The sequence below is a fragment of the Ctenopharyngodon idella genome, chromosome 6, assembly GCF_019924925.1.
Source record: "Ctenopharyngodon idella isolate HZGC_01 chromosome 6, HZGC01, whole genome shotgun sequence".
Lineage (NCBI taxonomy): Eukaryota > Metazoa > Chordata > Actinopteri > Cypriniformes > Xenocyprididae > Ctenopharyngodon > Ctenopharyngodon idella.
This window is the reverse complement of record NC_067225.1, coordinates 7172431-7189168: the sequence shown is the minus strand read 5'-3', so window position 1 is coordinate 7189168 and position 16738 is coordinate 7172431. Positions and strand designations below refer to the sequence as shown.

At 36.3% G+C, this 16738-nt stretch overlaps 2 protein-coding genes across 4 annotated transcripts; one reads left to right on the top strand and one right to left on the bottom strand.

The window, feature by feature from the left end:
* Positions 1-1817: 1817 nt before the first annotated feature.
* Positions 1818-5189, bottom strand: klf1 (Kruppel-like factor 1 (erythroid)). Its single transcript, XM_051897714.1, has 3 exons — positions 4910-5189; positions 3706-4585; positions 1818-2877 (listed from the first exon to the last, which is right to left on the bottom strand). The coding sequence occupies exons 1-3, from the start codon at positions 4973-4975 to the stop codon at positions 2702-2704; spliced, it is 1122 nt and encodes a 373-aa protein (XP_051753674.1). The 5' UTR covers positions 4976-5189; the 3' UTR covers positions 1818-2701.
* Positions 5190-5359: 170 nt separating this feature from the next.
* On the top strand, positions 5360-16710 carry LOC127514653 (uncharacterized). 3 transcript variants are annotated; one of them, XM_051897712.1, is made up of 11 exons: positions 5360-7412; positions 9609-9638; positions 10002-10274; positions 10949-11290; positions 12751-13032; positions 13116-13145; positions 13244-13339; positions 13538-13568; positions 14405-14454; positions 14612-14646; positions 14914-16710. In XM_051897712.1, exons 1-11 carry the CDS (start codon positions 7400-7402, stop codon positions 15004-15006), a joined length of 1275 nt encoding a protein of 424 aa, XP_051753672.1. In that variant the 5' UTR covers positions 5360-7399; the 3' UTR covers positions 15007-16710. The 3 variants fall into 3 exon arrangements, with proteins under 3 accessions (XP_051753672.1, XP_051753673.1, XP_051753670.1); XM_051897713.1 differs by lacking the exon at positions 5360-7412 and having other exon boundaries at positions 8602-9638; positions 10189-10274; XM_051897710.1 differs by lacking the exon at positions 5360-7412 and having other exon boundaries at positions 8602-9638.
* Positions 16711-16738: the final 28 nt, after the last annotated feature.

The following is a 16738-nucleotide window of genomic DNA, read 5'->3' as shown; positions in this document are numbered from 1 at the left end:
CATTACAAAGTGGTATCAGTGGTTAACAACAGTTTTGGGGAAAGTTACTTTTGAAAGTAATTTATTAAAAATATTGTTAGTCCCTAAAAAAAGTAACTAATTGTGGTACTTAGTAATATGTTACATTACTTTTGTGTTTGTATTTCTCATCTGGGCTGGGCTTGCTTGCTTGTTTTTTAATAGCAAAAAAAATGTAAATATAAAATTTTATTTAGCAAGAATGTAACCACTTAGACCATAGATGGAAAAGACCATTTACAGCCAAAACAGGTAATTTACCATGGGAAATATATCTTTTTTTTTTTTTTTTTTAAACCTTTTTAACAGTTATAGCCCCACCTATGGGCCAATCTCCATTAAAGTATGTATGCTTCTTTAAAATCACATGCCGCATGTGCTCATGTAATGATGCAAAGTTTTGAGTTTTTCGTTTACAAATGATAGGCTTTGGTTAGAATTGGCCACGACTGTTTTTTTTTTTTAAATGACACTGCTATAGCTATCCAAAGACCAAAGTTCAACATTTTTTTTGATAACTATTGACCTAGAGAGTCTCAAAAATTGTGGTTTTATAGAGGTTGAGCCAAAAACCTAGGACCTATTTTTTTTAAATAATCTTGGTGGACAGTAGTGGTCCTATAGGCAAAGTTGTTCATAATGAGGAGTTTTACAATGTGGTATGAATGTCGTGGGAGGTTAACCTTGTCTGACAGCTGATCAAACTTCATTGGCCGATGGCGGATGTTTTTTGAGATGCGTCAGTGTCCTCATAGATAATCATGGCCCCTCGGACAAAGACACTGCATGCCAATTTTCAAATCGATCGGACTAACAGTGAAGTAGTTGTAGCCGTTTTCATGTTTTTTTCCTGTTATATCGCCACCAAGTGGTCAGTCGCTGCGTCCTTTTTCACACGACCACAGAATGAGCTCTTACATAGGTGTGCTGAGTTTGGTGAAAATATCTCATTCCATTCATGAGTTACAGCCATTTTAGTAAAAGTGTTTAGTAATTTTTTTTTGATAATTATTGACAATCAGACTCCAGAGTATCTTTTTGTTGTAAATTTAAAAGTAATGTGTTACTTTACTAGTTACTTTACTAGTAAAAGAGTAATCTGATTACATAATCGCATTACTTACCTAATGTCTTACCTTCAACACTGGTTAACAATGCCACTGGAACAACATGAGAACATACTAATTGAGAACATACAGTAGAAGTATTTCTAATTGAGAATGTACTGAGATGTCTTGAAAATTGTCTTGTATCAGATTCAGCTAACTACTGGGAATTCATTTCTATTTGTCCTCAAAGAATAATTTATTAAAGACATATTTTCATTGACAAACAAACAAAAAATCCCTACCCAGGAATATGTTCTAATTAGCTCTCCTAAATTGATATATGGTAACAGTCTGCTTCCTTCCAGCTTCCTCCTGCTTTGCCTCTTAAACACAATGCAGCCCCATAATGCATTGTGTCCTCAGATGCCCTCTAATGATGACATAATTGCATGTGTGACGTGTGTCTGACGCTCAAAACATAACCCAGGCTAATCCCAAGCTACTTAATTTCAGTTGTATCCCCCCCACCCCTCAAACAGGTTTAACACCGTAAACCAACTATAGCCTTACTATGGCCAATGTATCTCGTAAACTTTGTTTATGTGTTTATGGTGTGCATGGTTTGTGGTGCTTGTGGTAACTGTGAGTCTTTATGTGTGTGTTTAGTTGAATATGTATATACTTTATGATTCACATTTATCTGCACGGACGCCATGCCATCTGTTGGTTGGAAATGAGACATACAGAAAGGACAGAATTGCAGTTGCTTTATTATGGAATAAGATCAAATAATTAGATCATATATTCAGTAAAACACTAAATGCTTCACAAAAACATTAACATTATTATAAAAAGCAAAATATATTTGTTTTTGTCTAGATGGTATTGTTATATAAATAACGACATTACCATTACACATGAAGACTTTTATGACTTTTGCTAACATTTAAAATGCCACAGAACTTCCACACTAGGACTACAGACAATAAATTAGATGTGAATACTAAATCAAAATTATAAAATAATACAATGCTCACAGCTGAACAGCAACATATATATATTTTGTTTTATAATTTTCTGTAAAAATCACACTTTAAGCTACATGCATTTCTGCATATTTATGTACATGAACTAATTCCAATTCATATTCATCAGGAATTTCCTTTATGGAACATTACAACAATGTCCTGCCAGTTAACTATTTTACTTTCTGAAAATGTTTTCCTTTTTATTTCACTTTTCACAGTAATCCATTTTTGATGGGTGGATTTCAATAGATTCTTTACCGTTTCCCAATTCATACAGTTTAGCTAAAGGGTCCAGATTGGAAATAAGTCTGATGTTTTTACTGTAAGTAATTACAAATTTGGAGATCTGGATTTCGGTGTGAAATCTGCTTATTATTATGATTTAATTTGGTAAGAAAAAAAAAAAAAATCACCAACTCATCTCCTTTATCACATAATGAACAGTATGTACATGTCAGTTGTATGGTCATGTAATAGTGCTAATACACTTTTATGTATAAACAATCGACAGCTGAACACAGGTCCTCTTAAATCCTCTGAAATGCCCTTATGGACTAACCTCTGTGTGTATGCATTTGTATTTTTCTGTTTTGTTTGTGTTTGCCCTCACACGTGCCTCTTCATGTGTAATGCCAGGTGGTCGGACCGGCTGAAGGCTCTGTGGCAGAGCATACACTCATATGGCTTCTGTCCCGTGTGTTTCCGGAAGTGTCTTGTCAGCTCGTCTGAACGGGCGAACTTCCACCCGCAGCCATCCCATGAGCAGTGGTATGGTTTTTCACCTGAGGACAAAAAAGAAGGTAAAGAAATGTGCTGCATTTCTACATAGTCTACATATTCTTTATATTTCGCTTTGTTTTGTTTGTCTGTGAAATTCTGATCACAGTGTCTATACACATTTTCAGTGTTTTCTGTGCAGTCATTTGCAGAGACTGCAATTTAATTTAATTTTTTACATAATGGTCTGTAGGGGTATAATCTACTTCAGAAAACTCCGCCCCTGAAAGGCTGTAATTGGATGCTTTACAAATCAGGCAGATGGTCTTTTTCTCTCTTAAGGTGCATAGCTTTGAGCATATGAAGTAAATTCAGACACCACAATAAATATTGGCAACAGGATATGATGTCACACTCTAGGGTTTGCACGTGTTTGAATGGAAGCCAATGAAAAGCCAGTGTTGTTATTGTTGAACTAAAGCTTAAACATTGTTTCCATTAATTGAAATAAGGTGGAAATAAAATTTAAAAATATATACTCTTTTAAAATTAGAAATACAAATTTAGAACTTGCCTTGGCAACTAAGGTAACTGAAGCTGAAACTGAAACAGCCTAAATTAAAGCTACATATAGAACCAACCTACAACCTACACCTACATATCATATTAACATATAAATAATACTAAAATAGGATTGATCTCATGTGGCCTTGATGGTTCTTGGCTAGAATTAGCTCCAGTGAAGTCAAAGCCGAAAGTCTGGAGATGCGAGGCTATTTTCTACTAAAAATTAATTTATTGTAGGATTTGTTGTTGCAGATTTGTGGTTAAAAACATGCCATTCTATAATGTTAAGGCCTTAAACATGGACATAATGGTGCTTTTCAGATTACCTGTGTGTGTACGGAGGTGTGCTTTGAGATGAGAGCTCTTGGTGTAAGTCTTATGGCAGCCTGGGTATTCACAACTGTGTACCGTGGCTTTCCTCTTCACCACCCCCCTCCGAATGCGCTTCCCCTCCAGACCTGCAGGTGGCACTGTGGAGTCAGGTACCATGGTCTGTGTGGACAGATAGTGGTTGGTTGGCTGCCTGTGGACGTAGTTCACTTGTTGTTGGTAGAGTCTGGGGTGTGAGTAGTTTTGGATGAAGTTATAGTGATGGTGTGGAGGAAAGACCAGTGCGTCCATGGCAATCCCAGACGCTTGGACAAATTTGGAGTCGGTGAAGGGTATCAGAGGTGCAGGTTGAGGGTAGTGTCCAAAATCCCACGACTTCATCTTCCCCATGCTGCTTCTCTCATTTTCTATGTCATTAGCAACAGGGAAACTACTAAACTGATGGGGGATTTCTGGTTGTGAGAATGATTTCCCCGTTTGCTGCTGCTGTTCCAAATATCCTCCGTTAAAGAGGTCAGGCAATGAGGAACTTAAAGTTGCTTCATGAGGAAGCAGCTCAGCCAGTGAACTTGTAACAGACACTTGGTGTCTATCTGATCTTGTCTGGTCCCTCGGTCCATTCAACTCTTGGACCTGGTAAAGATCAGGATTGTGAACCTGGTCTTGCAGCGCTGGCCGTTGGGGAGTGTAGTTTTGAGAGTTGGACCGTTCAGGTGATGCACTGCCCCAGTCAGACAGCAGGAACTCCATATCCCAGCATCCCTCACCATCATCATGGTCTTCATCTGTCAGAAACTGTGAAGGTTTGTAGTTGCTGTTGCTTTGGTGTAGATCCTTGCAGTCCAGGTCCAAACAGCCTTTTTCAAACTTCCAAGCCTTTAGAGTCATCAGATATTTTAAAATTGATTGATTTACATTTATTGATTAACTATTTTTGAATTGTGCAATCAGATATGTAAAAAAGGTCTCTTTTAGGTGATGTATTGGAGATGTGAGTGGGGTTTTAGTTGCATTTTTATTGCACTTTATATTATACACTCATGCTTAGTATAAAACTAGTCACCTGTCATAATGGAAAATGATTTCATAAGATCAAAGTCACAGTATGAAAATGAACAATTACAGTTGTGATTACCTTAAAAAAAAAAACAGTAATTTATCCAAGTTTGTTCAAGATAAAATGTGAGATAACAAACATACCTTCATGTTTTCAGAGGCGTTGCAGAAGTTTGAAAACGAAGGCAATACGGCTTGAGTCACAGCCATCCGTTTGGTGCCCTTTCAGCATTTATTAGATACAGAAATAATTTTCTAATGTCGCCAAAAGAGGCAAATATATACGTAGTCTTTTGTGCAAAAAACAAAGGGAAGGAACCCAGAACTTAGTGTTAAATTCAAAAGATATTTACAAAAAATAAAGTTCACCGTGGCATTAATGCTGGTGACTCTTTCCCCCTCTTTCTTTCCCCCTCTCTTTTTCCCTCTATCAGTGATAAACTTACGTTTAAGACCCCTGACAGTTGTGATTGTGGGTGGAGTTAAAATTTGAGCCTAGAATTTTGAAAGTGCATTGCAATTCAGTAAGTTAAACTCCACTAAATTAACAGAATGAAGCAATGTGGCCAACAAACATTATTTATCTTATCGCCTATTTAATTATCCAATTGTAAAATATATGTTCATGCAAAAATATTTAACATTTGAAAATAATAATTAAAATAAAAGGAATTAAATAACGTTGAAATTAAATATAAATAAAAAATATGGTAAGACTTTATTTTAGTGTCGTAGTTACATGTTACTACATGTACTTACTATAGTAATAACAGTAAATTATGCATAATTACAAGTAACTAACCCTAAACCAAACCCTAACCCTAACTGTAACTCTATAGTAAGTACATGTCATTAATTAGTAGTACTCACTACTTATTTAAGTAATTACAATGTAACTACGGCACTTTTTAAGTAATGATAAATGTTATTGAATGCTTAAAATAGTATAATAAAGTAATTTAAACTACTATATATGCAGATATCGAAAGCTAAGATGAGTAGAACATTGTTTGCAGACAGTATGAAGGGAGCTACAGTGAAATATACAGTGTCTACATTTACTCTCAGAATTTAATGCGATACATCTCTCTTGAAACACACGGCACACATAAACTCAGTTCGGTGTCTGTGCGAGTGTGCGATTCTCAGAAGGCCGGTGTTCAGTAGGTGATTATGTTCTGGAGAGCAGTTATCAGTGTGCTTAGGCTGATGAGAGGCCTCCTGTCCCGTGCGAGATAATAGAGCTCTGGGTCCCTCTGATGCCTCTTTTGCCATAGATAACAGCACATACACACATTTACAACGTCAAACCTCGCTGCTGAGTTGCCTTTGTTGAAAGCAACTGCACTGACTCATTTGAATGGGAACACATCATTTTCCTATGCAGTTTTTTGCTTGTGAGAACAATCAAACAGGGTAAGGTCGCTCAAATGAGTGGTTAAGTAAACACAAGCAGATCAGTAATGTCAGTAAGGTCTTGAAATCCAACTCTGTTGGTCTGTTGTGAGCCTGATTATTCCTGCGTCTTGAGTCTGCAAGGTGAATTAGAGCACAGCCTGTGTGAAAGAATCAGACAGAATATATAAAAAATGTCCTTGGGTTAATATCTACCTGATTGCAGGCTTGTGTTTAGCCTAATTTATTACTCAAAAAAGACATCTTCACAGGTGGCATCTTATAAAGTTGGTTGAGAGAATTCCTACAGTTTGCACAGCTATGATCTAAGCAAGAGTGGCTACTTTGTGGAAACTAAAATATAAGAGAGTTTTGGTTTTATTAACATATTTTGATCACTATGAAAATACTTCCATTTGTGTTATTTCATGTTTTTTCATGACTTTACTGTTATTCTAAAATGAGGAATATACAAATAATAAATAATATGTAGATGTTTACAAACCTTCCTCTGGAACATTGTATATTATTATATATAATATTTTAGAAATTTTTCAGCAGGATTCTCATAAACGTAATTTCCCTAAAAGTAGTTTCAGGATAATTGCATTTTTACAGAAGTAGCTTTATGATCGCAACAAATGACTAAATGACTGATTATTTTTAGAGTATCACTGGGTTATGTGTCATGTGTTGAGTGATCAGATCATTACCTTATTATTATGGCAAACAAATTTACAATGTAGAAATAACCTATAAATGTAATCAAGAGGGTTATTATGAAAGTGCTTGTTGATTGTGAAAGCTTCATATGAATTGCTTGATTTGACGAAAAGATATTATTTCATGGTCTTTATGAGATGGTTTAAAGGGGACCTAAAATGCCCCTTTTACAAGATGTAATACAAGTCTCTGGTGTCCTCAGAATGTGTCTGTGTAATTTCAGCTCAAAATACCCCACAGATCATTTATAATAGCTATTTGGGTGTAAGCAAAAACACGCCATTTTTGTGTGTCCCTTTAAATGCAAATGAGCTGCTGCTTCCGGCCCCCTATCCAAAAGAGGGCGGAGCTTTAACAGCTCGCGCTTCGGTTGCTCAACAACAACAAAGCTGGAGAATCTCATGCAGCCAAAACAACGATTGTCAGTAACAGTGTTCAGCCTTACATTGTTCAAACCGAAGTCGGACACAGATGGAGAGACTCAGGAAGAAGTTACAACTTTTAGAATGAAACTGGATGTTTCTGAATGGTTAGTGGATAAATATACCATTGCAAGAAAAAGTATGTGAACCACTTGCAGAATCTGTGAAAATGTTAATCATTTTAACAAAATAAGGGAGATAATACAAAATGCATGTTATTTTTTATTTAGTACTGTCCTGAGTAAGATATTTTACATAAAAGATGTTTACATATGATCCACAAGAAAAAAAATAGCTGAATTTATTAAAATAACCCCTTTCATAAGTATGTGAACCATTGATTCTTAATACTGTGTGTGGTTACCTGGATGATCCACAACTGTTTTTTTGTTTTGTAATGGTTGTTCATGAGTCTCTTGTTTGTCCTGAGCAGTTAAACTGAGCTCTGTTCTTCAGAAAAAATCTCCAGGTCCTGCAGATTCTTTAGTTTTCCAGCATTTGTTGCATATTTGAACCCTTTCCAGCAGTGACTGAATGATTTTGAGATCCATCTTTTCACACTGAGGACGACTGAGGGACTCAAACACAACTTTTAAAAAAGGTTCAAACATTCACTGATGCTCCAGAAAAAAAACATGATGCATTAATAGATGGGGGTGAAAACATTTGGAATTTGAAGATCAAGGTAAATTGTATTTAATTTGTCTTCCGGGAAACATGCAAGTATCTTCTGTTGCTTCCGAAGGGCAGTACTCAATGAAAAAAAAAAATGATATTCAAGCGAAATAAGAAAAATTTGGACCTCTTCATCCTGTTCAAAAGTTTTCACCCCCCGACTCTTCATGCATCGTGTTTCCTTCTGAAGCATCAGGGAATGTTTGAACCTTTTTTAATAGTTGTGTTTGAGTCCCTCGGTTGTCCTCAGTGTGAAAAGATGGATCTCAAAATCATTCAGTCACTGTTGTAAAGGGTTCAAATATGAAAAAGATGGTGGAAAACTGAAGAATTTTTGGGACCTGGAGATTTTTTCTGAAGAACAGAGCTCAGTTTAACTGCTCAGAGCAAACAAGAGACTCATGAACAACCATCACACAACATAAAAACAGTTGTAGATCATCCAGGTAACCACACACAGTATTAAGAATCAATGGTTCACAAACTTTTGAACTGGGTCATTTTAATAAATTCTACTTTTTTTTTTGTCTTATTGATTATATGTAAACATCTTTTATGTAAAATATCTTACTCAGGACTGTACTAAATAAAAAATAACATGCATTTTGTATGATCTCTCTTATTTTGTTAAAATTTTGCACATTTTCATAGATTCTGCAAGTGGTTCACATACTTTTTCTTGCAACTGTATGTAGTTGCTGTGGAGTTGATTCAACTCATCAACTAGCATGTGCCATCATGTTAATCTTTTGTAGTCCTTAAAAAGTGATTTCTGTAAAATTCTTTTGCATTGAACTTTGAGCATCGTGACTTTGCAGAATGATGCAGCAACATTACACACTAACTAAAGTTAAAAAAGTGAAATTATAATCAAGGACCCCTTTAAGTATCAATCCAATAATTTGAAAGTGCTAAATGATTAAGAATGACAAAGTGAGACAATGCCCAAGACAAGACACAGAAATGGCAATAGTTGTTTTTCCTGTCCGTGTGACACTGACAAAACAATCAAATGACCACAGTTCCTCCCAGCTGCTGTAAACATGATGTTAGATTTAAAGTTCCTGCACTTACTATCCTAACCACATGTTCAGGTCTGAGAGGAAAAAATAAAACCATATTGGTCGACTCAACTGGATATTCGGAAGAATGGATCCTCCTCAATGTCTGTGTGGCTTACAGTCCTGCTTACTTCAGAGCTATACACATACACACTATAATGGACAGATATAGGTGGTTTAGAAGGAGAGGACACATACATAGATGTGCACATGAATTTCCTGTCATTGTCATGTTCAGTATTAGCTCACAAGGGCCACTTATAGGAGTGCCGTTCTGCCTTTCTTCTTTGATGTGATGGAAGGATGTGGTTTTCTTAAGCATATGAAACATGTTCGTTGGTGTTTTTAATGCGTGGATGAGGAAGTTTGCGCAAGTGAATGGGAAGGGAGGTTCAGCTAGTGGTAATTTCATGCATCTGTCTTACCACTTTAAGTCATAAAGACAATTGGTCATAAAAAAATATACACAGATCTATAGGATTTTCGAAGCTCTAATAGCTGTGAAGAACCTTGAATATTTGGAGTTCAGCACTGGAAGAATGTCATTTTGTTGGTGTTTCCTCACAGCTTTGATCATCATCAAGCTGCATTTTAATGGTAAGTGTGTTCACATTTCATATTTATATTTCAATATGATCACAACATATCTGTCCAACTGTAATCTAAATCACATAGCATATCACAAAATTGTCTTTTTACTGTATATAAAACACTGAGTGTAAACATAATATCTAAATATGTCTTTAGAGTTTAATTTCAATATTGAGTTGTTTTTGGTCCATATATGGTTGAAATCTCTGCTCTTAATAGATATTTAACTGAAGATATATAGATATAGATATTTAGTCTGATGAAGTAGTGAGATGATTTAGCTGGTTGACTACTTGACCAGACATGACTCTGAGTACTTGAGTTGTAATAATATATACCTAATATATTGTAATTCCTTGATCTTTTTAGCTGCTGAACACTCTGTTCCAGCGGCTCCGACCCTGACCCAGACAGCCGTCAGAGGCTCATCTGTGGAGTTGATTTGTCAGGCTCCACTGGGTCATGGTGGACTTGTATTTAAACTTTTTAAAATTCGCCAGCTGGTGGACACCGTAGAGCATTCAACAGAAAAACAAAGTGCTCTCTTTATGCTTAGGGGAAAAGATACAGAGAAAGAGAATCTGTATTGCTGTCAGTATGAAAACAGCATGTACAGTTCCTACATGCAGCCAGAGCCAAATGGTGAGTATTATATTATATTATATCATATTATATTATATTAGTCTACTTCAGACATTCTACTAACTGTAAGTAACTTTGCAACTACATGTCAACTAACTCTCATAGAGTATTAGTAGACTGTTAGGTTAGGTTTAGTAGAATAAGTTGACGTAGTTGCAATGTTACTTATAGTCAGTCAAATGTCTATTGGGGATCATCAATATGAAGCATTAGGAGATATTAAGCAGAAAGTCTACTAATACTCTAATGACTGCCAATTGACATGTAGTAGCAAAGGTACTTATAATTAGTACTAGAATGTCTAAAGTGGACTATCGACTATCTTATCTATTATATTAGATTTCTCTGTGTTAATGATCCTGCATGAGTCCGCCATGAATCTCTGTTGTCACACTAGCTGAGGCACAGGTTTAGTAATAGCACTATAGTTCACACCTGCACTGTGGCGGGAAATGTTTGAGGTCATAGAGGTGTGACGGTTAAAGTAACTGCTCTCTCTACTGCGTTGAAACCCTCAGTTAGTAACCACCAAACCAAGCTACTCCACCCAGCAGTGCTTTACATCTTTAGCGGTGTATTTCAATCAGTATGTCAGTATTTCTCTCTCTTATCTTTAGTTTTGCACACATATATTCTAAAGCACTAAGTGCTCTTAACTTTCTTTGTTCTTCTAGACGTAGTTTCTGTCAGTCCCCCACCATCCCCTCACTTGAAGGTCGAGCCCTCTGGTGGGAATGTAATGCCTGGTGAGACACTGTCATTCCACTGTCAGGCTCCACCTGACCATCAGAAACACCCCCCAAAGGCTTTCCTCCTGCTCCGGAGAGCCATAGGAACCCCAGGCTCCATGGTCGCCCCAGCCAAGCTGGTGTCTCAGTCCCAGGAAGCTCACTTCAGTGTGAAGACAATTGGACGGGAGGACAGTGGGGAGTATGTCTGCCTCTACCAACTCAAATTACCAAACACGGGACAATTGAACTCCACAGCCAGTCAGCCGGTACATATTAATGTCATAGGTGAGGAGAAAAAAATCGGATTGATGCTATTCTGGTTACATCTCGTGTCCATATTGTCTTGTTTTTGAAAACATCTTGGACTTGATACAACAATTAATGTGAGCATCACTATTGATCTATATATGACATTTTTCAAACCCTAGTGAGCTGCCTATTGAGGCAGAATTTCAAGGAATCATAGGTGTATAACTTAATTATATCCTTTAAGGCAGAAAGCAATCTCAAAATGCACTACAGCAAGCTCAGTTACGGCCAATTTGACTCAATCGCAAGCACAGCTGTCAATCATGATGTTACACCCTGCTTTTATAGCATCAAATAACTAGCTAAAACCAAACTTAATAGAGAAACAAACACTTGAGCATATGTCAGCGTGATAAGAACTACCTAAAATGACAGAAAAAAATTATTTGGAGTATAATTTGACCTTTTAGCTTGCATCCCATTCGATTACATGGAGAGGATGGTGATTATGACCTATACTGTAGCCGTCCACCAGGGGGCTTTCGAAACATTTTGGCTTCACTTTTCAGGACGTGTGTGACACTTGGTTCGAACACTTATAAATAGTATTCATAAAACAGTAGGTGTAAAATACCCAAATGACCTAGTATCCTGCTGATATCGTAATATATGACAATGACAACATGGCGGGCCATGGACGTGTCATGTTTTGATTGTTTTCATGTTCACGCATATGTACTTATATCGGTAAAAAAGTTCCCTATCAAATGCAGTACATACTCTGACAGTTTGTGAATTCAGACGCAGTAAACGGGGTTGATGCCGTGACCCGAGTGAGGTTTAGGGGGGTGAGCTAGTAAGAGCTGTGCGAGTAAACTTCACTCCCCTGGCCTCAAGAGGCGCCCTAGCAACAGACACTAGAGGCTGCGTTCTTCAGCGTCCTTGTTAAGGTGCCTGCCGGTTCGAATCCCTCTCCGAGCGGTGTGAGCAGAACCAGAGGGGTTAAACTAACAGCAAAATACATAGAGTTCCTGCCTATTTCGAGCGCTCCAAAATGGTCACTTAATGTGCGGTCACATTTACCATTGTTCAGCAAATTTTAATGTGCGAAACAAGTCATTTCATAAACACGTGATTGGGAATTTTGCATGAAGGTGAAAGATTTCTCCACACAAATTACACCAGTTCGCTGTGTAGACCAACAGAAAGCTGCCTGGTTTGAAAGTGACTTTTATGAGAGCTGTGCTTCATACATCGCTACCCTATTGACAATAGACAATGGGCCTTTTTGGCCCATGAAATTTCTCTAATGATTCACTTTATGAAGTTCTATCATTCTTAAGATGCTGCCTAAGTAGGCATCTGCCTATGTAGGCAGTAAGCAGAAAGGCATCTCACTAGTTTTTGGAACAGAGCTTACTAACTTACTTAAGTGTTAAACTTTGGCGTGTAACTCGTTCTCATATATCTGTGTCTGTGCGTGTTTCTTCTCACAGAGCTCCCAGTCCCCACTCTGTCTTTATCTCAACACGAGGGTGAATTTCTGGAGTGTGTGGGGTCACCCTCATATCTACAAGGCTTCTTCTCTTTATTTCGTGTGGGTGTCCTGTCACCTGAGGCGACCCATCAGGCTTCCCTGACCCAATACAGTGCTAGATTTCCCATACCCACTTATTATGAACATGGTGCACAGTATCAGTGTCAGTACAGCATGCCACTGGGCAACTCTCGTGCATACTCTAAAATGAGCACGCCAGTACCTCTCCCATGCATTACAGGTGTGTACTGAATATGATACAGTATAACTCATAATGTCATATAAATAAGACCCTAAAATCTGTTTTATTGCATAATTTTTCAGGATATCACTCATGCACACAGGCCTCTACAGGTAAGACTCAAGTCTCATGGTTTTGTTTGCCACCATAGTAATGCAGCAAATCTAATATGCCATTCTCTCCTTTTGTTTTCATACACGTCTATGGAAAGGCAGCACAGACATAGCTCTTATTGTTGGCTCTGTGTCTGCGGGTGTTCTGTTCCTCATGGTGGTGTCACTCCTGGGCTTCATGGTGCACAGACATAGTGAGTCTTATTTCAGTTGCTCATAAGTTTACTAGTCTGGTCTCTCATGAACTATAATATCCATTCAGTGGTGATTATCTTCTCAATCCGCTTACCACTGGAACAAAACAAAGTGAAAACACCTGTTGTTTGTTTTTCATTCATGCATGTAATCCTCATTAATATATTGCATTGTAATCATTATCCATTTATTTGCAGTCAAAAACACATCAGAAAGAAGGAGACAAAGGTGAGACAATACTGAAGAGCTTACCTGATATTTGATTAAAATTAAATTTACATTTATTCATTTGGTAGGCATTTTTATCTCAAGTTTCATTCAAAGTGTACATTTGATCTGTCCTCTAAGTCTAGCATTGTGCTCAGCCAGTTGAGTTACGGGAATAAAGGTCATTTAAACAATTTCCGTTTACACTACCAGTCAAGAATTTGGGGTCAGTAAGATTTGTTTTTAAAAGAAATTAATACTTTGATGCATTAAATTGATCAAAAGTGTCAGTAAACACATTTATATAATGCTACAGATTTCTATTTAAGATTTTTTTTAAGTTTTAGGATTTCTGTTTAAAATAAATGTTGTTCTATAACTTTCTATTCAACAAAAAATAATGAAAAAATATATCAAACTTTCCACAAAAATATTACGCAGCATAACCGTTTTTAACATTGATAATAATACAAAATGTTTCTTGAGCACCAAATCAGCATATTAGAATGATTTCTGAAGGATCATGTGGCACTGAAGACTGGAGTAATGATTAAATTATAAATTATAATAAAATAGAAAACGTCTATTTTAAATTGCAATAATAATTCACAATATTACTGTTTTACTATCAAATGAATGCAGCCTTGGTGAGCATGAGAGACTTCTTTAAAAAAAATCTTACCAACCCCAAACATTTAAATAGTAGTGCATATTTCTATAATTATTTAAATAAATATTTATATAAATATTTAAAACACTTATGTAGATAGTTATACTATTATGTTATATAATTATAAAGAATGTTATAAAATGTAATGTTATAAAAGCAATAACAAATATAATAAAACTTTCCATAGAGAACAAGAAAAATTCTGGCAATGTGTTCACTCCAGAGATCATATTGTTGGTAAGTCATTGAGACAATTTCTTCAAAGCAAGTATCATCCATTCCCTACCACACATACAGTATTTCTCCCATTATTACATCATAAGCACCATACATATCTAAAGTTTATTGATTTTCTCTCACAATGGACTTATTTTTATACACATCTTTTCCTCAGACCTCACTCTGCAGCGTGTTGACATTGGATCTGAGGTAATAATGAACCATTTCAAACCTTCTCTTGTGATTTCCTTTTCAAAAGGCCCACTACAGTAGTATCTCATATCTCGCAGTACTAAAGTTACCAGTATGCTGATTTGTTTAGACAGAATGAAGAGAGGAACAATGAGATCGCAGAATAAGATCTCTTTACATCATGCAGTGTTTTCCAACATCCTGTTGCATTATGTCCGCTGTTAGAAACACTGACTTATCACATCTCTTACAAGTTTTTAATATGAACATGTTTCCAAACTACAGGACATTGGAGGGATGCTTAGAGGAAGACCCACAGAGTCAGAGCCTATCTATGACAGTCCCATGACAACCTTTCAAAACCCTTCATTTTGCTGATATCTATTTATCTCTGTCTGTCTATCTAGTCTGTCTACATTGTAAAACATTTTCATCTGTTTCAACTTAAAAACTTAAAAGATTAGTTCACTTTCAAATGAAAATTAGCCCAAGCTTTACTCACCCTCAAGCCATCCTAGGTGTATATGACTTTCTTGTTTCTGACGAAAACAATCGGAGAAATATTAATAAATATCCTGACGCATCCTAGCTTTATAATGGCAGTATTCGTTACCAAACGAGTATGAGCTGAAGAAAGTGTCTTCATCCACATCCATCCATCATAAACATATTCCACACGGATCCGGAGAGTTAATAAAGGCCTTCTGAAGCGAAGCAATGCGTTTGTGTAAAAACATATCCATATTTAACAAGTTATGAAGTAGTATATCTAGCTTCCGCCAGACCGCCTTCCGCATTCAAATTACGGAAAAAACAGAACTGCCGTTGCGTCAATTCCGTAAGTTAAGGCGTAGGACCTACAGCGTAAGCTTTTTGAAGAATAAGAAAGCCTTCGCTTCAGAAAGCCTTTATTAACTCTCCGGAGACGCGTGGAATATGTTTATGATGGATGGATGTGGATGGAGACACTTTCTTCAGCTCATACTCGTTTGGTATACTGCCATTATAAAGCTCGGATGCGTCAGGATATTTATTAATACTTCTCCGATTGTCTTCGTCAGAAACAAGAAAGTCATATACACCTAGGATGGCTTGAGGGTGGCTTGAGGTGAAAGTGAACTAATCCTTTAAGTTTAGTTGCTGCCTTGCACTTTTAAGTTGATTTAACTTAAAATTTAAGTCATTTTAACGCACTATTTTAAGCTAGTATTATTTTGGCTAGTGCTGAACTGATCTCTTTAAGTTAATTTGACTTTTTTGCTTATTAAACTTATTACTTTTACATTTATAGCAAGGATGCATTAAATTGATCAAAACATTTACATTTCTTCATACTTTTTATAGCAAGGATGCATTAAATTGATCAAAAATGACAGTAAACACATTTGTATAATATTACAGATTTCTATTTAAGATTTTTTTTTTTAAGTTTTAAGATTTCTATTTAAAGTAAATACTGTTCTATTTCTATTCACCAAAGAATCCACCATTTATCTGTCTGTCTGTCTGTCATTCAGATACTACATTTTGTTTGACATACTCTGTATACTGTGATGTTTATTTAAAGTTGAAACATTTTATATTTTTAAATAATGTGTGAGTAAATAATTGTCTACTGTAGTTCTTTGTACTATATTTTTCACTGAGATATGAATCGTTCTGTCAGCAGGGGGCTCTGGACATCCAGATATAATGTGAGATTAATGTTTCAGTGAAGCACTGTTAGTTTTGAGTGTTGGTCACTAAATCTTTGTAAATCATTTTATAGATTCAATCATCTAAAGCCGAAAAGCTTTCATTTGTGTTTCTTTTCACAGCAGATGCTTATTAAGAATTTCTTACTAATGTCATTTAGTTGAAGTAGTGCCTTTTCATTTCCTTTTTGCTGATCATGAAACCTAAAAAAGGAAACCTTTTATTTGACAGTCATGCCAGAACTACATTCCTGTAATCAAATTAAACATCTATTGTACAATACTAGTTTAAAACTACCATTTATGTCTTCACATAGTCTATCTGTACTGAAACTCTTTTGATTATCAAACCATAAAGCATTTACAGCTCTCTTCCAGTCAGAGGTGATCTCATATGGTTGACTGAAGTTTCTCTG